The 25,204-nt window shown below is 50.0% G+C and overlaps 1 protein-coding gene across 3 annotated transcripts in view; it reads right to left on the reverse strand.

Moving 5' to 3' along the window:
- The window catches only part of ASH1L (ASH1 like histone lysine methyltransferase), a 73,226-nt gene that overhangs the window by 5,738 nt on the left and 42,284 nt on the right, over nt 1–25,204 (reverse strand). For 2 of the 3 annotated variants that reach the window (XM_058423762.1, XM_040087954.2), the window contains exons 7-24: nt 24,050–24,144; nt 19,041–19,114; nt 17,431–17,476; nt 17,083–17,191; nt 14,979–15,185; nt 13,945–14,091; nt 12,058–12,166; nt 11,721–11,882; nt 11,396–11,490; nt 10,994–11,151; nt 9,797–9,955; nt 9,325–9,379; nt 9,098–9,230; nt 7,425–7,673; nt 6,931–7,017; nt 6,621–6,711; nt 1,995–2,133; nt 425–597 (exon numbers count right to left, since the gene is read on the reverse strand). In XM_058423762.1, the coding sequence (XP_058279745.1) occupies nt 425–597; nt 1,995–2,133; nt 6,621–6,711; nt 6,931–7,017; nt 7,425–7,673; nt 9,098–9,230; nt 9,325–9,379; nt 9,797–9,955; nt 10,994–11,151; nt 11,396–11,490; nt 11,721–11,882; nt 12,058–12,166; nt 13,945–14,091; nt 14,979–15,185; nt 17,083–17,191; nt 17,431–17,476; nt 19,041–19,114; nt 24,050–24,144 (2,288 nt within the window). The remainder of the gene's footprint in view (nt 1–424; nt 598–1,994; nt 2,134–6,620; nt 6,712–6,930; nt 7,018–7,424; nt 7,674–9,097; nt 9,231–9,324; nt 9,380–9,796; nt 9,956–10,993; nt 11,152–11,395; nt 11,491–11,720; nt 11,883–12,057; nt 12,167–13,944; nt 14,092–14,978; nt 15,186–17,082; nt 17,192–17,430; nt 17,477–19,040; nt 19,115–24,049; nt 24,145–25,204) is intronic. The other variant, XM_058423763.1, reaches the window with a different exon arrangement.

A 25,204-nucleotide genomic window follows, 5' to 3' on the forward strand; every position in this document is an offset into this window, starting at 1 on the left:
CCAGGGATCCAGGGGCAGCCACAGCTGCTCTGGGAACCCTGTGCCAGGGCCTGCCCACCCTCACAGGGAAGAATTTCCTCTGTGTATCCACCCTAATTTCCCCCTTTTTCAGGATGAAGCCGTTCCCTCTTATCCTGTCACTCCAGCTCACGATTAAGAGCCCCTCTCCACCTTCCTTCTAGCCCCTTCAGATACTGGACATCTCTCTCTCCCTTTCCATTACTACTCCTGCTATCATTATTATGACAATATTTTAATTTATTTCAACCGTGAAACTCTTTTTATCCCGACCCCTGGGTTTCAACTTTTTCCAGTTCCCTCCCCACCCCAGAAGGAGCGAGCGGCTGGGTAGCGCCGAGCTTTCAGTGGGGCTTAAAACACCACAGCCACCGCCCAGACGCTCAGGGATGTGTTAAATTCTCACCTTTGCAGTAGGTGTAGAGGTCCAGCACGCAGCACGTCCCCACCACGGCCTCCAAGGGGATGATTTCGTACAAGGGCACCCGGAAGAGCTCGTTGTGGTAGAACTTCCGAGACGGGGAATGATGCGTTTCGTGTGGACGGAAATAGTGGTGGCCGAAGGCGAAGCGCTCCTCCCTGAGGGTGCAAAAGGGCACAGAAACGCAGCTCAGCCCACCACACAACTCACTGGATGCGCCCTGCCTCGTTCTGAGCTCCCCCTCTGGCGCTCTGCTGGACGAACGGCGGAGTCACGCACGTGCTCCACGTTCCACTCCCCTCCTGCAGCGAGGGCAAACGCTCCCAGCGCGGTTTCCACGGGCACAGCACGGCCCCACGGCCGTCACTGCGCCCGCAGTCTGTGCCAGCACCGAGGAAATCCATCCATTCCTACCTCTGCCCCTTTGCTTAAACCCTCCCACCTCAACGCGTTTCCAGCGCGCAGCTGCGGAGCGCAGGCTCCGGTCGGGAAATTCCCCAGCCTCTGCTCCTCCCTGCGTTCTTAAGGGTGAAAACTGCACAAAATCCCCGAGCTTTGACAGGCAGGCCAGCGGGATGTCTCGAAGCCCGAGGCTGCCTTGTGTTACCTTGGTTTTTCTGAGTTTTTTAAAGCCTTTTGATTGTTCATAAAATGGAGTCAGACCTTTTAGCTACTGTAGAATATTAGGAGCAGTTTCTACCTTTTTCCCACACACGTAACGTAAACAAATCCTTTGTTTTTCATTCTCTGCCCTTTGTTTGCATATTTCTAACCTGAAAACAATTGTAACTGACGGCTGGTCTGGCCATTGGGCTGGGAGGTGAAAACTCCAGAAACCAATCTTCAGCCAGACCCACAAATGTATAAAAAGTAAGAAATAAACAGGCAGAGGCTCTCTCTCTCTCTCTCTCAGCCTTGGGCTGGCTCGGAGGAACCTCTCTGCCCTGCGAAATCCCTCTCTCTCCGTGTGATCGCTTTGCCTATTACGATCACACGCGTGTTTCCAGCGCGCAGCTGTGGAGCGCCGTTACCCTGGTTTTTCTGAGTTTCTTTATTAGCCTTTTGATTTTCATAAATGGAGTCACATCTTTTAGTTACTGTAGAATATTAGAGCAGTTTTCTACCTTTCCCACAGATGTAGCATAAACAAATCCTTTGTTTTTCATTCTCTGTCCTTTGTTTGCGTATTTCTAACCTGAAAACAATTGTAACTGACAATTCGTCTGGCCAACTGAGGTTGAGGGGTGGAAACCCCAAAAAGCCAATCTTCTGCTAGACCCACAAATGTAGAAAAAGTAAAAGAATAAACAAAGGGGTCTCTTCCTCTCTCGCTTTTTCAGCTGTGAGCTGGGATCGGAAGGACCTCTGCCTTGCGAAATCTCGTCTGCGTGTGACTGCTTTGTGCGTCTCTGCGACAGAGCGCAGGCTCCGGTCGGGAAATTCCCCAACCTCTGCTCCTCCCTGCGTTCTTAAGGGTGAGAACTGCACAAAATTCCCGTGCTTTGACAGGCAGGCCAGCGGGATGCCTCGAAGCCCGAGGCCGCCTCGCACGTACTTGTCGTTCTTCCAGAGCTTCTCGATGCGGAAGATGTCGAGCTTGTCGCGGTTGATGTGGGACAGCAGGCGGTACGACTGCCGCACCGGGTGCCCGTCGGGGGTCCTGCGGCTGTCCCTCATCAGGTACACGCAGTCACCTGTGCAGGGGCACAAAGGACACGCCTGTGAAGGGCCTGGCCTGAGCCCAGCACGCCAGAACCAGAGGGAACAATCGGGAGAACAAACACGGCAGAGGAACCTAACGCTGCATTGTAAGGAACGAACCCGCTGCAGGACCTGCCAGGAACGCTCAGATGGTTTTCACAGCTGCTTTACAGAAAAACGACCCATAACCTTCCATGCCCAGACTGAAAACACCAACCTGTAAGGAATCAAAACCAGGAGAGGCCACAGGATACGTGAGCAAGTCAGTCACGATTAGGAGAAAGGGTAGGAATTAGTGATGGCTGCAATGCGTAATGAATAAATCTTTGAGAAGATGCTTACAGAGAAGATTACTATTAAGAAAATAAATCCTGTCCTGAGAAGCCCCAAGCTTTTGGTTATTCCAGCAGGATTCCAATGAGATGTAGAGCTCAGGAAAGGTAAAGAGAATGCAAAAAGGACCGAACAACCTGGCACTGCTGCTGGCAATCAAAAAATATTTCCCAATATTCCCTAAACTTACATTTATCAACCTTGCCTCGTAAGTGAATTTACTACTCAGTTTCTCCGCTCTGACCTGTGAAATCCCAGCATGACCTGGGTTGGAAAGGATCTTTAAGACCACCCAGACCCACCCCCTGCCATGGGCAGGGATATCTCCCACTGGACCAAGCTGCTCAGAGCTCCATCCCACCTACAGCGCTTCCAGGGCTGCGAAGAGCTTCCACCTCTTCTGTTATTTACCTAAAAATGACCAAAACCTGGGAGGTCCCAAGTCACGAAACCTCCCCTGGGTAGCACCAGAGGTCACCCAGGAGAATGTTCTGGCTGGAGAAACGGGCAGCAGCAGCTGCTCAGGAGGTGTGAAACCACTACAGGAGGAGAAAGCCCAGGAACAGGAAAGCCAAGGAAAATCCTGCCCGTGCTGTGCCTGCCCAGCTGCCTTTCTGCTGTTTATGGACTTCCAGAGCCAAAGGCTAGAGCTTTAGAGATTAATCCTTCCTCCAAGAATTTGTCTAATCTTTTCTGGAACCATTTATACTCCGACCTCTCCAGCCTCCTGTGGCAAGGCTTGCCACAGTCTAGTTATGCTTTTGTAAAAAAAATCTTAAGAGTTTAACTGTTGCCAACTAATTTCTGCTTGTTCCCTAATTTCTGCATCGTTGCACCTCCCTGAGCCACACTTCACACACCTTCATCGTTCACCCTCCAAATCACCTGGGCAGAGTCTGTCCACAGGAAAGATGATCCAGATGGGATTATCCCTGTTTTTACAGGTAGTGAGATCCTCCTGCAATGGGATGCCAGAGCAGCACAGGGCAGGCAAGAGACAGACACCCCAGGAGGTGACAGAAAGGCACAATCACTCTGCTGTTTTGTGCATAGTAATTTCTGATACTCCCTTTGCCTTTTTGACTCCAGTAGAACATTTTTCTCATGTTAAATTACAATGACTCCCAGGTTTTTTCCCCTATTTTTTTTTTCCCCTGTTTTTGCCTATGTGTAGTTACGGCTGTTTGCCCTCCACGGATATTGCTGTTATTAATTAGCAGGTTTCACAGCTTGGGAAAAACATGCCAAGGAACCAGTGAGGACAACGTGGCCCCAGGGTCATCAACAGCCCAGTTTTGCTATAACCAGATTGAGGATTGAAATGAAGCACAAGTAATTCTGTTTTCATTAATATAATCTCGTTTATCAATCGTGTCTAAGTTTACAAGATGCTCCTAAGGACTCCTCATATGCAGAAATTTCTCCCATGTATCTAATCTAAATTTTCTCTCTGTCAGTTTGAAGCCATTTCTCCCTTGTGCTGTCACCCCAGTTCCTGATGAGCAGCCCCTCTCCAGCTTCCCTGGAGCCCCTCCAGACCCTGCAAGGGGCTCTCAGGTCTCCACACAACCTTCTCTTCTCCAGGCTGAGCATCCCCAGATCTCCCAGCCTGGCTCCACAGGGGAGGAGGCTCCAGTCCCCTCAGCAGCTCCATGGTTTCCTCTGGACTTGCTCCAACACTTCCACGTCCTTCTTTCACTGGGGGCCCTGGAACTGGACACAGCACTCCATGGAGTCTCAGGAGTGCAGAGCAGAGGGAGAATCCTTTTACTTGTCCTGCTTTTCTCTGGATGCAGCCCAGGACACGGGTGGTTTCTGGGCTGTGAACACACGTGGCCAGGGCACGTTGAGTTTTTGGTCTCCCCTCTCCCCAGATCCTCCTGCCAGGGCTGCTCTCAGCCATTTCCACACCCATCCTGCAGCTGAGCCTGGGACTGCCCCGACCCTGGTGCAGGACCTTGTACTTGGCTCTGCTGCATCCATAAAGTTCACAAGGTCCCACCTCTCCAGCCTGTCCAGGTCCCTCTGGATCCAGCCCTTCCCTCCAGCACTCTGACCACACCACACAGCTTGGTGTCTTCTTCCCACCTGAGCCAAAACGGGGATAATAACAGCTTTACAACTTTAACTTTTAAAGAAATTGGGGAGGTGGGTTCCTTAAAAGCCTCGTAGAAAACAAGGAACATACCGAGAGGAGCTACTGGCCCCAAGCAGAAGGTAAATAAAACCATTCAATTCTAAATCACCTGATTTTAAAACGGCTTTTTTCAACTCTTCTTCCTCGCCTTCCCCATGAGAAGAAAGCAACCCCAGCATTACTGTGCCTGCAAAAGGAGCACCCAGAAGGAGATGCAGACAGATGCTCTCTTGCTCTAAAGATCAGGAAACTTGCTTTCAATTCCAATTTATGCAGATGTTCCAGATGCCCCTCTGCCTCAAAAAGGAAGTTTCCAAGGAAAAAACACAGCAGCTGTTGCTGGTGCATCAGGGATGATGACGTGTTACAATTTCTGGCTATGTGGGTTTTCCAGGATCCATTCTGACCCCTGTTTATCAATTCCTATCCACATTCTGATGGATCAGATCTGTTTTGTTTGCATCATCTCCTGGGTTTAGGTTTTAGGGGATTTTTGCAAAGGAAGCTTGTCTGTGGTGGAATACTCAACACCTTCCAGCAGAGTTGCCAAGAAATTAAGAAGAGTTCTGCAGCCACCGACTGAAGGACCCTCCCTGAGATCCCCCAGAACGAGAGGGATCTGGTCACAGCAGAGTGTGGTCACTCACACAGCTGATTTCAGTCTTGTTCCTCCAAAACATCGCTCTCAACCTTGGAACTGGTGTTCAGGGTGCAGCTTCCCCCGGGCTCAATGCACTTCCAGGCTTTGTGGCAACATCAGCCAATCCACAATTCCCAGGAAAACGTAAACCCACACACAGACTGAAGGGCTGCAAGGCCACACTTCTGCCTCAGACTGTGGAATTATGAGGCCTTTTAGACACCAGAGGGAGTAAAAAGCTCTGTCCAAGCTGCCTGATACACCCAGAGCTCGGGAAAGGTCCTGCCTGAGGACTCGGGGTGGAAAACTCAAGGCCAGCATCAAGCCCACGGATTTCCCCTTTCCCTGCTGGAGCTGCAGGTTCTGTTCCAGCTTGCTTCCTCCGCTCCCTGTGCCTGCAGAGGCATTTGGTGCCCAACAGCTGCAGGCTGGTCTCCTCTGTGCCCTGCTGATGGCACACGGAGCTCAGCCACAGAGGGACAGCTCTCTCTTGAAAGGGTGTTTCTCCAATTAAGGACGCCAAGATCAGATCAGAAGCACGCAGTAAAATCTAACACACCGTGACAGAAATGATCTCAATGCTCTGAACAGCTGGAAGATGCCACAAGCCCCAGATAAAACATCACCCATTTCAGCAGAGAACGGAAAAGCCAAGTTCTGATACAGCCTTGAAGCGAGTTAGTCTCCAGCAAAAAAAGCCATGAGAAACCCAAATGCTGAACTCTGGACTGAACAGACAATGCAGAGCAACACCCAACAAGGAGGATTGAATGCAAATTCCAGAATCTTGTAGATGGGATAAAGAAAAACTGTTCTTTGACCTTTTTTTAAACTCCCCATTTTACTGAAGGCTCTCCTACTCCCTTCTAGCAAACTTATCAACTGGCTTCACTCATTCAAGAGCAGTTTCCTCATAATGATAAAGGGTTCTTTCCAACCTTGTATCTGTAGGATGAAATTAATTAAAAAAATAATAATCAGTGAGCTGAATCGTGGCTGTGGCAGCTGCCTTGGAGAGATTCAGGAACTCAGAGCACAGTCCAGAAGAGATAAGCTACAGGGAACACATGAGCAATGAGCTGGATGTTTTAATGACCACTCTGCACTAAAATACTGGAGGTCTGACAGCCTTCTTGGCCTTTACTTCTAAATGTTAACTACCAGCAGTCGGCTCAGCATCATCCTCCCCTGGCCAGGACAGCCCTGGCTGTGCTAATTAACATTTCTTCATCAACAGCCTGTGAGAACTCTGACTGTGTATCACTCCCAGCATCATAGGGAAGAGTCATTTCCACTCGTGAAAAATGAAAGTATTTTTGAGAGGGTAACGCCAGAGATCCCTGCACACTTTTGGAAGCCCCAGCACGTACCTTGGCGGAGCAGCAGGTCGTCCCTCAGCAGGCAGATGTAATAAACACAGCCAGGCTGGGCATAGTGGGGGCGAGGGATCATGGGAACCTCCTGCAGGGAAAAAGGAAAGGGAATCCTGAGCTGCCCACCGTGATCAGCCCAAAATCGGGGAACACGCAGAGAAAAACTGACCCCTCACAGAATCGAACCTAAATCAAGGGAGCTTCACCAATCCCAAAAGGTACAAATTCTAAACACAAATACAATCCACCCCCCTCCAAGGAGCTGCAGTTGTTGGTAAGAGTAATAGGAAGGAGAGTCTTGTTTTACCCTGTTCACAGCTCGAGGTTCACACTGCTCACACAGGTAGTGTTCAACGTCTGAATTCACACCCATGCAGTCACAGTGCTGCCAGACCTGGAAAAGCAGGGACAGCCCAGTCAGGATGTCCTGGCACACAGATTATAGCTGCAAACTGCATTTTCTCAACAAATATTAAGGAAAGCAAGAAAATAAGCTTCACACAGGAAATTCGAGGTTGTCTGCGAACGATTTCACACCACATCAGCAGACGGACCAGATCTCCACGCAGCGCTAAGTGTGAAAGCCCAAAATTTAAAAACCAATTTCTCTCTCCCGAGGGCAGGAGCTGGGGGCAGTTTCAGCTCCTCTGCTCGACGCAAAGTCGCGTTTTCTCTGCGAAAAGGGAATCCCTCCTCTCGCAGAGAGAAAACTAAAAGGCCTGAAGAGTTAATTAATGCCGCCAAGCACACGGGAAGGCGGAGGAGAGGAGGAGAGAGCAGGCTCCCTTTGGGCCTCCTCACCATGCACTTTTCGCACTGGATCATGAGCCCCTCGTCCTTGTAGAGGCCGCAGATGCAGCGGATGACGTCCTCGTCCTTCTCGTGCCCGTTGTCCTTGTCGCACACCGAGGTCTCGCTGCTGTCGGCCTCGCTTGCCGTCTCGCCCACGATCTCATCGATCTGCGCCGCCGCCTCGTGCCGCGCGCTGTAGTAGGCCTTGCGCAGCCGGCACACGTCCCGGCCCGTCGGGGACTTCCTGCCGTAGTATTTCTGCAAAAATAATTTAAAAAAAAACCCAAAAAAAGAGCTTTATTTTGGAGTTCTGGTTTGTTTAGCTCCTGTGTGTGCTCCTGTGTGTGCCGCCTCGTGCCGCGCGCTGTAGTAGGCCTTGCGCAGCCGGCACACGTCCCGGCCCGTCGGGGACTTCCTGCCGTAGTATTTCTGCAAAAATAATTTAAAAAAAAAAAAAAAACAACAAAAAAAGAGCTTTATTTCGGAGTTCTGGTTTGTTTAGCTCCTGTGTGTGCTCCTGTGTGTGCCGCCTCGTGCCGCGCGCTGTAGTAGGCCTTGCGCAGCCGGCACACGTCCCGGCCCGTCGGGGACTTCCTGCCGTAGTATTTCTGCAAAAATAATTTTAAAAAAAAACCCCAAAAACAAAAAAAGAGCTTTATTTCGGAGTTCTGGCTTGTTTAGCTCCTGTGCGTGCCCGGGGGCGGTTCTCCCTATGGCTGCACCTCTCATCTCCCTCCTGAGTCTGGCCAGCAGGTCCATGGATGTGGCACGGGCAGGGGAGGAACTGAGAGCAGCCCTGGCAGGAGGATTTGGGGTGCTCAACGAGCCCTGGCCACGTGTGTTCACAGCCCAGAAACCACCCAGGTCCTGGGCTGCATCCAAAGGAACGTGGGCAGCAGATCAAGGAAAGGGATTCTCCCTCCCCCAGCGTAAGAAGGACGTGGAAGTGTTGGAGCAAGTCCAGAGGAAACCATGGAGCTGCTGAGGGGACTGGAGCCTCCTCCCCTGTGGAGCCAGGCTGGGAGAGCTGGGGATGCTCAGCCAGGAGAAGAGAAGGTTGTGTGGAGACCTGAGAGCCCCTTGCAGGGTCTGAAGGAGCTCCAGGGAAGCTGGAGAGGGGCTGCTCATCAGGAACTGGGGTGACAGCACAAGGGGGGATGGCTTCAAACTGACAGAGAGGAATTTTAGATTGGATATATGAAAGAAATTCTTCCCAGTGAGGCTGGGGAGGCCCTGGCACAGGTGGCCAGGGAAGCTGTGGCTGTCCCTGGACCCCTGGAAGTTTCCAAGGCCAGGCTGGATGGAGCCTGGAGCACCCTGGGATGGTGGAAGGTGGGCTCCACCACGGCAGGGCGTGGAATGGGATGAGCTTTAAGGTCCCTTCCAGCCCAAACCATTCTAGGATTCTGTGATTTCATGATACCTGCTGCTGAAAAACAGGGTACTCCTTCCAAAAGGAATGGAAATTTCCTTAAGTCAGCTATTCATGAGTGTCCTCGACCCTCTCTCTGACCTAAGGCAGTCAAAGAGCTCATGATTTGCTACTGAGGCCTCATCACGAATGCACCAGCACAAGTTCTCTTCCTCCAGAATAAATTCCTTCTTTTACTCCTGTAAGAGCATTAAAGGAGGCCACATCCCTGCTGCCAGTGCAGCAGCTTGCAGGCCAGAGGGAGCCTCACCTCTGCGTTCCTGAAGACCTTCAGCATGTCCCCATCAAAAGCTTCCACAGTTTTGTAGTAGCCAGTCAGGATCTGCTTCTCAATGGTGGCAAGGTCCAAGGGGTCAGAGATCTTTTCATAATAGTCTGCATTTCTACAACAGGAACGTTGGCACAACGTCAGGCTCACCAGCAATTCCCACCGTGCAAATCCAGCAGGGAGAGCAGCTCAGAGAAGGCAGCACTTACTTTTTCTTGGGGGGCAGGTTCAGGAGAGGAGCTGCGAGCGCCTGCCTGGAGGAGTCTGCAACAGGAACAGAGCTTAGTGACGTCACTGGAGTGAAACTTCCAAAGGAAAGTAACTAACAACGTTCAATCTGGGTTTAAAAAAAAAGGCTTTTCTGTTATCTGAGCCACGGGGAATGGAAATGCTTCCGCATTTCTGCATTTTCTCCTGTAATTGGAGTACGGGTAGCGCAAGGACAGTTCCTGATTTTTGATGGAATTTTGAGAAGTCATTCTCAAAGGAGAGCAACATCTGCAGATTGTGATGGTAAAGCAGGGGGTTGAGGCTAAAGCAAAGCGATTATTGGTAAGGGGAGAAATTTTAAAAAATAGGAGTCATTTAACATCCCACGTTTTTCTACCATTTCCTATTCAGAGAGTCCATTCCCAGAGGCTGAAAACGCGCCCAGAGATTTTTTTTTTTGAAGAGAATCACCTTCACCTTTGTAGGATATGATGCTGTCACATATCTCCTTGAAGATCTGAGCCAGGCGGGCGGCACGAGCCACCTCGAGGTTCTCCTCAGCCGCGGCCAAGCGCCGCGTCCGCACCGAGCGCGACGTCTGCAGCGCCGAGAACTGGGTCATGAACACATCTGGGACGGGGCAAGAGAGAGTTATCTCCAGGCAAGAAATGCCTTTCTAAACATGAAATCTGTAAGGGATCAAATCACAGCATCTTCTCTGGTGCAGCAACTCCACCATTGATTATTAAATGAAGATGTTTTCTAAGCTGCTGTAACATCCAAGGCTTTAGTTCTGTATTTCCATGTCAGTTCTCACCTAAATGGATCGGTTGGTTATTGGAATATTTTATCTCGCTGGAGTAAATAAAACATCTCATTGAATTCAGCCCAGATGCTCACTGTCCAGCTTCTCCTGTGCCTGACACTGGGGGCCAAATCCTGTGAGGATGATGGTCCCACCAACGGGCTTATTTTTGGAATAGGAGCAGCAATTATTCCCTAATAGTCACATTTTGCCCCGTTCCCACAAGTGACTGCACACCAAAAACCTGTGTTCTCTGAAGGCTTGAAAGCTGTGAAACTATGAGGATCAATGACAATTTTCACAGCCTACACAACTGTTTCTGGTTTAGGGATACAGACAGCAGGAAACAGCTCTTCTCCATTGGGGCCCAACCATGGAAAATCATGGAATTACAGACTGGTTCTGGTCGGAAGGGACCTTAAAGCTCATCCAGTTCTACCCCCTGCCATGGGCAAGGACACCTTCCACTGCCCCAGGCTGCTCCAAGCCCCATCCAGCCTGGCCTTGGGCACTGCCAGGGATCCAGGGGCAGCCACAGCTCCTCTGGGCACCCTGTGCCAGGGCCTGCCCACCCTCACAGAGGAGAATTTCTTCCCAACATAGAAAAATATCCTAGAACCACTGGGGTTGGAGAAGACCTCCGAGATCACCGTGTCTGATCACCACCTCGCAAACCAGACCGCGGCGCTCGACGTTCATCCTCCGACAAACCGCTGCCGTCGAAACACCGCACGTGACAACTTCACCCAGGACTCGAGTGACCCCTGGGGAGCCCTTACTAAAGGTGCATGGATCTGAGTGGAACTCTGCACTGGGTTTACGCAGAGTTTAACTCCCCGCGTCCCCCCCATCGGCGCCCTCACCGGATTTGATGTTGCCGTCGTCGCGGCAGATCCCGTTCCAGCGCGTGTACAGCGACGAGCCGTGCATGCCGTCGCTGACGTGCTTCACTTCCTCCTGCTTCTGCCGGATCTTCTCCCAGTTCCGTACCAGGAACACGTGGTGCTTCAGCACGAAATTCCTGCGGAAGTTAGGAAGTTATTCAAGAGTCTCTTTTTACTGGAAAAATGAATCCTTGGACGTGATCGATATTCAGAGGTGTACCCTGTGCCTTCTCTCCTCGGTGGGGAGGAATTCCAGACTGGCTGGTAAAGGACAACTAAAAGCTGCACCCTCAGAAATTTCAGGAGAATTTACAGAAGAAGACGTCAATAGTTGCACAGAACTCAGTTTCTGAGGCAAATCCCCCTGAAGTCAGCCCTTACCTTTCCCTGTTAGACATGGGCTTCATCTGCAGCTGCGGTGTCAGCCTGGTTGGGGCGTTCACACTTTCACTGGGCTCCTCAGGGATGTGGCCCCTCTGGAAAACAGATTGTTCTGATAGACAGGAAAAACTGTGCCAAGAACTCAGCAAAGCAGCCAGAGCAGTCCCTGAGACAGAACCTGCAGCATTACTCTACCATATTTCTGTTTCAAGTGTGGGTTTCTGTTTCAAATTTAAAAATTTACAAAAACACCGGTTTTTGGTCTGGTGGCACAGACTGATTTCTCATCAACCTCACCCACCCAAACTCTGTCTTTCCTACTTACTCTCTTCTTTAGTTTGTGCTTTGACTTCCTCTTCTCTTTCGACCTCCCAGGCCTTCTGTGGGTGCTCACAGGTTGGTTGCTTTTGCTTGAGAGTCCATTCATGCGTTGACTTTTACCCCCAATTATTCCTCTGCATTTGTCAAAGCCACATTTGCAGAGTTGCTTTGAGAAAAAAAAAATAGAAATCAAATAAACCTCAAATTCTTTAGATTCTCTCTCAATATTAACACCAACATTTTCTGCCTAATACAACACAGCAGGTTTGGTTAATTTTTAGACTTTACACGACTCTTAGGCCTTAGTGAGATTTTTCAAGGTCTCACGGTGGGGTTTTTACCTGTTTTTCAACATTAAATGAGTGGAAGTTGTAGTCATAGGTGAGCTCAGTCCCAGCAGGCATGTCCTTGAGAGCATACAGCCCGATCCGATACACACCATTCACAGACCTGCGGGGAAAACACCATCAAATACCCCCAAAATTAAACATAAAATCATCTTTGTGCACAGAGCGGCAGCGTTAGAGACAGGCAGCAACACACCTGCGCTACGCTTGTGCAGATCTTTTATTTATCTCTTACACTAAACGTGAAGGCTAAAAAGTGAACACCACATTTACAAAGAGTAGGATGTGCCAGGGCCTCCTCACCCTCTGTCCTAGGTTACAATGTAAGATGTGCCCAAAGGATGTATTCTATCACCATCTACATGAAATGTTGAAACTAAGTTGTGCCCTGTTTCCCTTGGCCCCCGCCTCCAGATATCTTCTGTTCATGGCCCATCAATGCCCTGCTGCCTGACTCATGGGTAACTCCCTCCAGGAGCTATCTCTGTTTAATGGGCAATCAAGGACCCATTGCAAGAGTGATAAAATGATATCAGTCCATTGTGAGATGCTCCGCCCAGGGGGAGGAGCCAAGCATTCCCACCTGGATAGAATCTGGGATTTGGGACAGCACAGGCAGCCTTACCCACTGGATTCCCAGAGGACAAGAGCTACCAGACCTTTCTGCAGGAACACTTTTTCAACAAGACCACTTCATCTGGACTGCTACCACCACGGTTTCAGGTTGTATTCTGGCTCTGGCAGTGATCTTTTGTACCATTGCATGTGTTTTGTTTTATTTTATTTTATTTTACTTTTTTTTCTCTCCTATTAAATTGTTTTTTCTGACTTGGACTGTCTCGCTGGTTTTGCCTTCAAGCCTCCTCACCCCCCCAGGGAACAATTCCTTCCCACTATCCCGTGTATCCTCTGGCAGTGGGAAGACATTGCCCCTTGTCCTGTCACTCCAGGCCCTTGTAAACAGACTCTCTCTATCTTTCCTGCAGCTGCTTCAGGTACTAGAAAGACACAATTAGGTCACTTGGAGCTCTTCTTTTCCAGGCTGAACAATCCCAATTCTCTCAGCCTTTCCTCACAGCAGAGCTGCTCCTTCCCTCGAATTATTCGGTGCCTCCTCCAGATCTACTCCAACAGCTCCAGGTCCTGCCTGTGCTGGGTCCCCAGAGTGGAGGCAGCTCAGCAGGAGGGGTCTCACCTGAGCAGGGCAGAGGGGCAAAATCCTCTCCCTCTGTCTCCTCAATCCTGTTATTTTATGGTGGATTTTCAAATTAAAAACTTCACCATCTCCCAAATCTAGAATTATCTGAGAACCACGAGCTACTCTGATGTACTGTCCCCACAGCGACTCCTGTTCCACCATCTCCAAATCCTCTCACTACAAACCCCTCTGCAGTACCTCCTCCTAGTCTGCCTCTCACAAAGTGCTGCTATGACACAGGGGGGTGCTGGAATCTGAGTATTTCCCTCTTTCCCTGCTTTAAAAAAAAAAAAAAATTTGAATTGTCAAAAAGAAAGGGTATATATACAAATAGATGATTTTAGAGCATTGCCCAGGCTCCAACCTTTGCAGCAGGTTGGGAGTGTGAAAACCAGCAATCCTGGGAGGGGCACAGCCCAGTGTAACCGGTGATGCTGGCAGGGAAATGTCCCAGTGTGACAACCAGCAGCGCTGGATCTGCCAGCAAACTCGGATCCCGTCTCCAAAGCATCCAGCACTCGCCAACACCACACGACTTCTCCTGAGCAATGTGAGCACCGCCTAAGGATTATTTACAGCTTGATTCCCCTCCCTATTTTTAGCTCTGACTCCCTCAGATGAAGCGGTTCTCTCTCTCTCTCTGGGTGCAGGGGTCTTGCAGGGAGCAGAATCGCCTCGCTCACCATTTCTGCATCTCACAGTTGGGGTTGCAGCTGTGGTTGATGAAGCGAGCCTCGTTGCCCATGCGGTAGCTGTCGATGACCATGCCGCTGTCCAGGTTCAGGCAGTAATGGTCACTGTGGTTGTGGTACTGCTCGATCATCCGGTTCCTGTGGAGCAACGCAGGGACAGCCTCGTGATTCTGCTCGTCCCACAGAGCACACAGGGAGCGACACAGCAAGAGCACGCCTCAGAGGGTTTTGGAGAAAAAGCAACGATAATCTTTTCTATTTTATAGAACCGTACACCTAGGGATGGAGGAAAACCGTTATTGTACCTATTTTTATAAGTCAAGGCCACTGACAGAGCTTGGGTTAGAATTTAGAAATTTGCTCCTCTGGAATGCTCCCTTTTGGGTTCTGCAGGTTATTTGTACACATTTCATGTTGGTAACCTGTGTATGGAAGAGAAAATGCAAGTATACATTCCTCGGGGTGTCTGTGTATGCACGTGTACAACAACCAGCTTCCTCCCGGGGAGCGGGCAAGTTCTGGAATCACATCCACGGATCTCAAGGACAGGAGCCAGTGTTAGTGCTTGTCTCTGTAGGAGGAGAATGCAGCTGCCTTCTGGTGGAGCTCTGGGGAGCAGCAAGTCCCTCAAACATCCCACGGTGCCATGGAGTTAACAGGACGATTTCTTTCTTCCAACGGTTATCAAAGCTTCCGTGTGTTCTTTTTCCTTCACGTCTTTCTGCAGCCCCTTCCAGCCCCACTCTGCCCCTCAGTTCTACCTGGAGCAGCCCAAACCCTGCAGAGCTCTCATTCCAGATTCGGTCACTTGTGGCATTTTGCATTTACAGGGCAGATGAGGCAGATTTCAAACATTAATCACCCCTCTCTTCTAGACTGAGAAAAACTTGGTTAACCGAAACCCCCAGAATTCTAAGCCTCCCTTTTCCCCCTCATCCTCCCCTTTGGATATCCCAACCGCGACCGCAGCCGCTAAAAACCATTTACGAGCCTTCCACGCTAAAGCAGCAAATAAATATTTCTACCTGAATTCTTGCTCACTAACAACTTCTCCCAGATATTCAATGATAAACTGTCCTGCTTTCAGGGGCTCTTTGGTACGGATGCCCCATCCTTTCTCCTCGGCACGGAACCTCTCCAGGCACTGCACCCACTCGTGCCTCTGGATGCGCTGGTTGCAGCACTGCTCCCCGCAGGGACAGGTGTTGGGGGAACACTCTGCAAAGATCATCCTGAAAGAGACAACGGGGAAGGTGAAGTCCTCTGGGGTCCGTCAATGAAAGGGAAATCAACCGGTCAATAAAAATCAGTGCGTGAAATCTAGGCATGAAGATAGAAATCGTCACGTAAAGATTGTTTACAAAAGTAAATAATAAATTTACAAAAGTAAATAATAAATTTACAAAAGTAAATAATAAATTTACAAAAGTAAATTACAATAAATTTACAAAAGTAAATTTATAAATAAATATAAATAACAAGGAATGATAGAATTATGTCACAATTTATAATAATCAATAAATATTCAATAATGAACCAATTACACCATCAATTTATAAACCAATATAAAAATCAACATTATATATATATATATATGTGTGTGTGTGTGTGTGTGTGTGTGTGTGTGTGTGTGTGATGTATATGATTCAATAATAAACCAATGCATAAAGAAATAAATCAATAACAACAAATGAAACAAAACAGAAGTTATTCAATAACTAAAACGCTCCTTTGTTTTCAAGGTGTAATTCACACAGTGATTCCCTGCCTGGTTCTCACTGCTATTCAAAGGGTAAAATTTAGATTTTAACGGGATCTTCCTCTGGAGAGAGGCGTGGGGCAGTGCTGAGGAATCCCCTGCAGCTCCTGCACGGAGCCTGGGGAGGGGCAACGGCCGGAGCCCCCGGCTGGGGCCGGACCTGGCACTGAGCCTTTGCCTGCCCGAGGCCAGGGGGCCACTGTGAGCCCCCCAGAGCGTCGGGCACTGCCAGGGGGGGACACCAGCACAGGGAGGGGGGACACCAGCACAGAGAGAGGGGACACCAGCACAGAGAGGGGGGACACCAGCACAGAGAGGGGACACCAGCACAGAGAGGGGGGACACCAGCACAGGGAGGGGACACCAGCACAGGGAGGGGACACCAGCACAGAGAGGGGGGACACCAGCACAGGGAGGGGGGACACCAGCACAGAGAGGGGACACCAGCACAGGGAGGGGGGACACCAGCACAGGGAGGGGGGACACCAGCATAGAGAGGGGACACCAGCACAGGGAGGGGGACACCAGCACAGGGAGGGGACACACCAGCACAGGGAGGGGACACACCAGCACAGGGAGGGGGGACACCAGCACAGGGAGGGGACACCAGCCCAGGGAGGGGACACACCAGCACAGGGAGGGGGGACACCAGCACAGGGAGGGGACACCAGCACAGGGAGGGGACACACCAGCACAGGGAGGGGGGACACCAGCACAGGGAGGGGACACCAGCACAGGGAGGGGACACCAGCACAGGGAGGGGGGACATGAGCCCAGAGAGGGGACACCAGCACAGAGAGGGGACACCAGCACAGGGAGGGGGGACACCAGCACAGAGAGGGGGGACACCAGCACAGGGAGGGGACACCAGCCCAGGGAGGGGGGACACCAGCACAGGGAGGGGGGACACCAGCATAGAGAGGGGGGACACGAGTCCAGGGAGGGGACACACCAGCACAGAGAGGGGACACCAGCCCAGGGAGAGGGGACACCAGCCCAGGGAGAGGGGACACCAGCCCAGGATGGAGGGGACATGAACCCAGGGTCCCTCCCCGGGGGCAGCAGCTGCAGCTGTTCCTGTGGCTGCTCCCCCATCCAAGGAGCCAGAGCCTGGGGCTGAGCTGGGAGGGAACTGGTCTGACTGGGAGCAGCTGGGAGGGTGACTGGGGGGTCCAGCAGGGCCCTGTTGGGTCACTGTCCCAGCAGTGACAATCTGGGGTGACACTGGGACCCCAGAGCGTGTCCAGAGGGTCAGGTTGGGCATTTCCCTCCCTGTGATGACGCCTTTGTTGTTGGGGTGCATCCAGCACAACCCTTTTCTCTTTTTTCCTAGGAGATGATGAGGTGATGAGAAATAATCCATTGCTAACCTGTTCAGACAATCCTCCACACAGCCCTTCCCACTGTCATCCTCTGGTTTCTTACAATTGCAGGTGGTGGCCTCATAGCCAGAGAGAGGTTTGACATCCACATAGACATCTGGAGAAAAAAGAAAAGAAAGGAAAAAAAAAAGAAAAAAACCAAACCCAAACAGGGAAAAAAAAAAATCTTTTCGGGTGAAAAACCCGGAACTGTTTATCGACAATATTTTCATTCCAATCAGTAAAGTGAAAAAAGCAGGTGGAAGTGTCTTTGGCAGGACAAAGAGCAGGACAGAAAGGAGGGTGTCACACAAAAATTCCACAGTCATCACAGTTTAGTAATAAGATTTTACTTACTGGAACGGATTTTTTTATAAAGTGGGACATCTGGCTTTTTATACAACTGAAAGGAAGAGAAAGAAAATTTTAATACATTGCATAAGTGCATCTGTTATTCAAAAGGATCAGGGAAATGATGTTCTGTACGTAGGGAACTGTTCCGTAATCATTACTAGAAATCTGTGTTCTCTTCTCTAGGCTCAGACTGCATTAACAAATAGGTCACAAAAAGGACCTGAATAAGTAGAATTCGGGCTCAGTGAGACAGTGGAGCAGTTTGTTCACCACATTTATTTATTCTGTCTGCCCAGAGCAATGTGGGAAACAGCTGTCCCGAGGACAGGCTCCTCTGAACAGGCCTTAGAAGATGAGGAATTATTTATACCTACTTTGGAGAAACCATCTTTGGTGGAATCACCACGTGCCAATGCTTAAAAAAGCGAAGACAAAAAAATCAAGGTGCTGATTTATCAAAGGAACTCAATGATCTCAAGGCTTTCTTTCCAATCTAAAGGATGCTGGGATTCTCTAAGAACTGCGAGTACAGGTGGGAGCCACGAGAAACGCAGATTCACCTTCTCTGCAGAGGAGCTTCCTGTGCAGATGGAGATGACGGGAAGGCAGAGGGGAGCTTACAATCACAATTCATAAATTCACACACAAGCTTTAAGGGATAATTTCCAATGATTCGCTGTTTCACACGCATTTCCTGCACTAAGAGCCTTCCCTCAGTGGTGGCCCACAGGAAGAACCCGGACATCTCCACACCCCTGCATGGAGAAACTCCTCTGCAAGGGCCTCCAGCGTTCCAGGGAGAGCTGGGAAATGCCAAGGGAGCACATTCCATGTATTTATTGCTTATAAAATACCGAACAGATGAGACAGGCCATCGTCAATACGAAACTACAAGAAAGTGTCCTTGGCTGAAGTGTCCCCAGTGCTCCTGACCTGAGGATCAGATTCCAGGGGGGTTGGAAGCGCAGCTGGAGCGCCAGCACCTGGGAATGCGTCCTGCTCATTTACATGCTCAAGTTACAGGTCTGAGAGCACTTTCTCAGCACAGAGCTGAGGGCAGATGCTCCCATCAGCCTTAAATCCTGTGGTAAATCACTTGGTAGAAACCTCTCGAGGGGCAAAAAAAAAAAAAATCCTATTTTTAAGCTTGCACATATTTAAAGCTCCTTAAAAAGAACGAGACTGTTAAACAGCTTCTCTTCTTTCCTCGGTACGAAAATTTCAGCTTGCAAGTGAAAAATAAATTCCACTCGGCTGGGACCGATCCAAGAAAAATAAGGCCTGAGATTTCTCAGCGCTGCTGGCAGTACATCCGAATTCTCCCGAGGCGTGTCTGAAACCAGCTCCCCGCTCAGAGCAGCGCTGCCAAAATAAAAGCCTGCAGCCAAATTAACGACTTTTTGTCGGAGCAGAAACTCACAGGCTTGTTATTTTGCAGGAGACGGAATAATGGGAATTTTCGACATTAAATACATATGCAAATCCCTTCTCCCCTCGCACAGCGGCAGCAACAAGAAATCCAAGAAATCCCCCAGAGCCGGGGTTTGTGAACAGGGCTCTCCCTGAGTGCTGCCGCTTCCTTCTGATCCCAATCTCGACTTTTTATCTCCTACCTGGTTGTGTTTCCACTGCCAGAGGATGTCGTAAGGCAGCTGGAAGTCGATTCTCTTTTGTCTGAGGTACTTCCCTGAAACAAAAAGGTTTGTAAGCGGCACACACTCCCAGCCACGTGTCCCTGGAGAACTGGAGCCGCTGCCAGGCACCTGGCCAGGGGCTGGAGAGCAGAAAGGAGAGGGGCAGAACCCTCTGAGAAGATTCTGGATGTCAGGGGAGAGCCCCCAGGACACGGCCCCGGGTCCTGCTCAGGAGAGGCCTCCATGGACGGCGAGGGATGGGATGGAGCTGGGTCAGACCCCAGCAGAGCCAACCCCGGACAGGACTGACCACAGCACCTGACAGGACTGACCACAGCACCAGACAGGACTGACCACAACCCCGGACAGGACTGACCACAGCACCTGAAAGGACTGACCACAGCACCTGACAGGACTGACCACAGCACCTGAAAGGACTGACCACCGCACCTGAAAGGACTGACCACAACCCCAGACAGGACTGACCACAGCACCTGAAAGGACTGACCACAGCACCTGACAGGACTGACCACAGCACCTGAAAGGATTGACCACAGCACCTGAAAGGACTGACCACAACCCCTGACAGGACTGACCACAGCACCTGACAGGACTGACCACAGCACCTGACAGGACTGACCACAGCACCTGAAAGGACTGACCACAGCACCTGAAAGGACTGACCACAGCACCAGACAGGACTGACCACAGCACCTGAAAGGACTGACCACAATCCCTGACAGGACTGACCACAGCACCTGAAAGGACTGACCATAACAACAGACAGGACTGACCACAGCACCTGAAAGGACTGACCACAGCACCTGAAAGGACTGACCACAGCACCTGAAAGGACTGACCACAACCCCAGACAGGACTGACCACAGCACCTGAAAGGACTGACCACAGCACCTGAAAGGACTGACCACAGCACCTGAAAGGACTGACCACAACCCCAGACAGGACTGACCACAGCACCTGAAAGGACTGACCACAACCCCTTAAAGGACTGACCACAACTCCTGACAGGACTGACCACAGCACTGAAAGGACTGACCACAACCCCAGACAGGACTGACCACAGCACCTGAAAGGACTGACCACAGCACCTGACAGGACTGACCACAGCACCTGAAAGAACTGACCACAACCCCTGACAGGACTGACCACAGCACCTGAAAGGACTGACCACAACCCCTTAAAGGACTGACCACAGCACCTGAAAGGACTGACCACAGCACCTGACAGGACTGACCACAGCACCTGAAAGGAATGACCACAGCACCTGAAAGGACTGACCACAACCCCAGACAGGACTGACCACAGCACCTGAAAGGACTGACCACAGCACCTGAAAGGATTGACCACAACACACCTGACAGGACTGACCACAACACCTGAAAGCACTGACCACAACACCTGAAAGCACTGACCACAGCACCTGACAGGACTGACCACAGCACCTGAAAGGACTGACCACAGCACCTGAAAGGACTGACCACAGCACCTGAAAGGACTGACCACAACACACCTGACAGGACTGACCACAGCACCTGAAAGGACTGACCACAGCACCTGAAACAACTGACCACAGCACTGAAAGGACTGACCACAACACCTGAAAGGACTGACCACAACACCTGAAAGGAATGACCACAGCACCTGAAAGGACTGACCACAGCACCTGAAAGGACTGACCACAGCACCTGAAAGGACTGACCACAGCACCTGAAAGGAATGACCACAGCACCTGAAAGGACTGACCACAACCCCAGACAGGACTGACCACAGCACCAAACAGGACTGACCACAGCACCTGAAAGGACTGACCACAACCCCTGACAGGACTGACCACAACCCCTGACAGGACTGACCACAACCCCTGAAAGGACTGACCACAACCCCTGACAGGACTGACCACAACCCCTGACAGGACTGACCACAACACCTGAAAGGACTGACCGTAACAACAGACAGGACTGACCACAGTACCTGAAACGACTGACCACAATCCCTGACAGGACTGACCACAGCACACGACAGGGCTGACCACAGCACCTGAAAGGACTGACCACAGCACCTGAAAGGACTGACCACAACCCTGTGAGGGTACCACAGCCAACACCTGACAGCACTGACCACAACACCGGAAAGAACTGACCCCAACACCTGACAGAACTGACCATAACACCGGAAAGGACTGACCGTAACACCTGAAACAACTGACCCCAACACCTGAAACAACTGACCATAACACCACACAAAACTGACCACAGCACCTGACAGCACTGACCACAGCCCTGTCCTCGAAGCTGAGGACACGAAGCTGTCCATGCTCTCCTGAGTTTTCCTGTGCACAATCCAACATTTTAACACCCGGGACAAGACCAACACCGCCCATGCAGGCTGGTAAATCACAATATTGTACTCAAAGAAATCAAATCGCTTTCGAAAATCGTCTCCCAGCCTGTTCCCGTGACCTTTACCAGAAGAGATTTAAGAATGAATTCAGACTTGGCAAACACATTCCCAGATTTTTTGGAAAGGCTTCAAGGGGATCTGTATTTTCAGCAATAACTGGAACTCGTTTTAGACAGGAGTTCCTGCTTTCACTGCAGATTTTGGCTCTATTCTATCGTTCCCTGTCACCCCTAAAGGACACAGACCCATTACATCACTCACACCAGACCCGAGGGCTGACACTGGTTAGCTCCAGCCAAGATTCAACAGTCTCCGATCGTTTTGCTGGAATCCTGTGTCACAAAACTGCAGGGAGCAGAGTGCCTAGGATGAAGTGTCAGACCCAGGCCGGATCTTTTTTCCCCCCAGCTTTTCTAACTTTGAACAAGTGCCTTTATATTCCTCCAGCAATGCTCTGCGGGTTCATATAAATTCACACGCATACCCTCGCCATCGGAAAATAAAAATGCTAATGTTTTCCTTACAATTTACCCCTAAATTACTTTCCATTTTCAATGCCTTATTCACCCCTAGCAGGTTCCAGGAAAGAGCTAAATCTGCTGGGAATTTGCTTTCACTTCTATGACCTCAGCAGGCCAAACAAAAGGCTCTTTCAGGTGCCCTGGCACCGGGCCTCCAGCGCAGGGAGGGTCCCTCCAGCCCTCCTCGGGTGGGCACCAGGGCAGTCCCCTGGCAGAACCCCAGTCCTGGCCACTGCTCTGGGGTTAAACCATCCCCAGGCACCCCTGGTGTTAGAGTCCAAGGCATTCCTTTAGTTGCCCTGGAGGGTCAGAGACCTGGGCAGAGGGGTCTAGGACCCCAGCCCAGAGCTCAAAGCTCAAAGAGACACTGGATTTGATTTCAATCCATGAGAGAGGCTTCTTGCACTGCAAGAAGCATTGCAGGCCACAAGAGTGTAAAAATAGTAGTTTAGTATATCACAAAGTGAAAAAACAGTGAGTTTAAGATTCCTAGCATTAAAGTGAATAGGGCAAAATAGAGAATTTAAGGCGTTGTCCCTTTCTTCTTCCTTCTTGTTCCCTCACTCCATTTCTGCAGTGACGTTGGCACAAAGTAGTTAGTGAAGATTAAGTCAGAGTAAAGATGACCTTTTTAGTAATAGTGATAAACATTAGTAATAAATAGTAAATAAAGAATACGTAGCAATTAGTATAAAAGATAAAGACATCCCAGAGACGGGGGGAGTCACCAGATGTCCGAGCCGCGGCAAACATCTTTTAGACAGAGAAAATTGTAAGATAAGAACTAATAAACGAAGCATGTAACCTTGAAGACTCCGTCTTTTCCTGCGTTTGGCACAGAGCTTTGCAGAGGGCCAGAACTCTAAAACCACCTAAATGCCAGAAAATTTAAGCTCCTAAAAAAAAGCCCCCAACACCCTGGAGCCACGGGAGCAGCTGCAGGGCAGGACCAACAACGTGGGTCGGGAACCTGGGGAACCCGGTTTTATGAGGCCGTTTGAAAAGGAGCCGAGCAAGGGCACGTTTTGAAGAACTTAAATTTTTCACCTTCGACTCTGAAACCTGTCTTGTGGCTCCTGATTCACACAGATCTGTCCAGAACAGCTCAGTGACAGAGGACAAACCAGTGAGAGCGTGTGTTTGATGGGACAGAGATTCCTGCTCAGCAACGCCGAACTCCCCAAACCCGCCGGGCGTGACAGGACTCGCAGCAAGGGATCACAGCACTTCAAAAGCTCAAACAATTACCTGAGAATCAGCAAATTACTCAGTCTTGGTTTAACCTGGGAAATGGTAGGAGCTGCAAATGGTGGGAGCTCTGGACCAGCCCCTGGGAGCAGCATCCTGAGCTCCATCCCCTCTGAGGGCCTGGGACAGACTGGGGCTCTGTCCACTCTTCCCTGGAAGTGTTCAAGGCCAGGAACGGGCTTTGGAGCAACCTGGGCTATGGAGGGCCATGGAACAGGGTGGAACACGATGCCCTGTAAAGCCCCTTCCACCCAAACCACTCCATGATTCTGCGAAATCCTAAATCCTGGTTTTTTTCCCTACCCGAGACCTAAAAACGGGGATAAAGTAAAAACAAAGATAACAGCAAAGCTTTTAATTCTTCCACCCTTTTATCCCTGCATAAAGACAGACACCATTAGGTGCATGGGGACATGGGGGAATTTATAATTCCACGCTCAGCTTTTGGGATTTAACAAATGGTCATAATCGCCTGTGGCTATTCTGCTGTAATTTTACTTGGAGGTGGAGACTATTGCCCTGCCTTTCATCCAAGGACTATCACAGTTAAAGCAAGTTTTCAACCAGGACTGCATTTCATCCAAGGACTACCACAGTTAAAGCAAGTTTTCAACCAGGATGGTATTTTCTGACACACACACAAAAAAAATCAAGAACCCTCTGGAGTCAAACTGGGGAATGCAGAGGGATGAGGTGGCAAAGTTCATGTGCCAAAAGCCAGATAAAAACCAGAGAAAGGCAGAAGCTGTGCAGGCCCCCAGCGTCTCCCAGCAGTGAAAACACAGGTGAGGTACCCACCAACGTGGATGGGGGCTGGGAACAGCCCGTGCTCGTGCTCCCCGGGGTGTATTCCAGCTTCTCCTTCTTTCAGCTGGATCAGGCGGCTCTTGGGGCTGCGGAGGACCAGGGACAGAACCAAAACATCACATGAGGAGCATCAGTCGCTTGCAAGAAACTCGTTTCTGTTTTAGTTAAGGCACAAATGTCTGGAGCATCAGGCAAGAGAGCAAAAAGAGAAATGGCCAAAGATCTGCTTCCCAGGTTGCCCGTCCAACACACTGATCCCAGCCCTCCCACCACGGATTTTTTTTCTCTATAAATGCTCTTAAGGCAGCACCCAAGGAGACACCACTGACTTTAAACGCCCAGCATGTGATACAAAAGTAATAACTAAAACTACACAAATAAAAGACGACGGGCAGATCGTATCTGGTGGTTTTGCTGAGGAACTGGACACGTGACACATGTTCAGCCCTGCTCTGCCACTTCCCCAAGAACAAATATTCACGTGCTGCCCTTTAGAAGATTGTTCATCAGGAAAGGCAGAAAAAGAAGAGAAATCAGGGTTTAAAAAGCAATGAGACACCCCTTTGCAGAAAGAAAAACAGGAGTATGAAATCAGAATGGTTGTATGGGTCAGGCAGGTGACAGCTCTGTTATCTGGTGTTTATAAACATCTCCTCCTGGCCAACAACAAACCTTGGAAAACAGAATCTGATGTGCTTATATTTAGAACTGCAGTCCTGCAACATTCAAGGAGGTTTCTAAATGTTAAATATACCAAAGATTAAATGATATTGAAGCCTATTGAAGTTTACTGAAATTTTTAAGGGATCTATTTAAATAACTGGACAAAGAACAGAAAGATGGTTCTGTTAAAAAATGTGATATTATTGTTTAACTAGTGACGGAAAAATGCAAGTTTAAACAAATTTTGAGACACAGATATCAACGACTAGAAATACTTAGGAAGAAATTCCTGAGAGGGTGCTGAGACCCTGGCACAGGGTGCCCAGAGCAGCTGTGGCTGCCCCTGGATCCCTGGAAGCGTTTAACGCCAGGTTGGATGGGGTTTGGGGATAGTGGAAGGTGTCCCTGCCCACGGCAGAAGGTGGAACAAGATGAGTTTTAAGGTCCCTTTGAACCCAAACCATTCCATGATTCTGTGATTCC

The sequence above is a fragment of the Hirundo rustica genome, chromosome 29, assembly GCF_015227805.2.
Source record: "Hirundo rustica isolate bHirRus1 chromosome 29, bHirRus1.pri.v3, whole genome shotgun sequence".
Classification (NCBI taxonomy): Eukaryota; Metazoa; Chordata; class Aves; order Passeriformes; family Hirundinidae; genus Hirundo; species Hirundo rustica.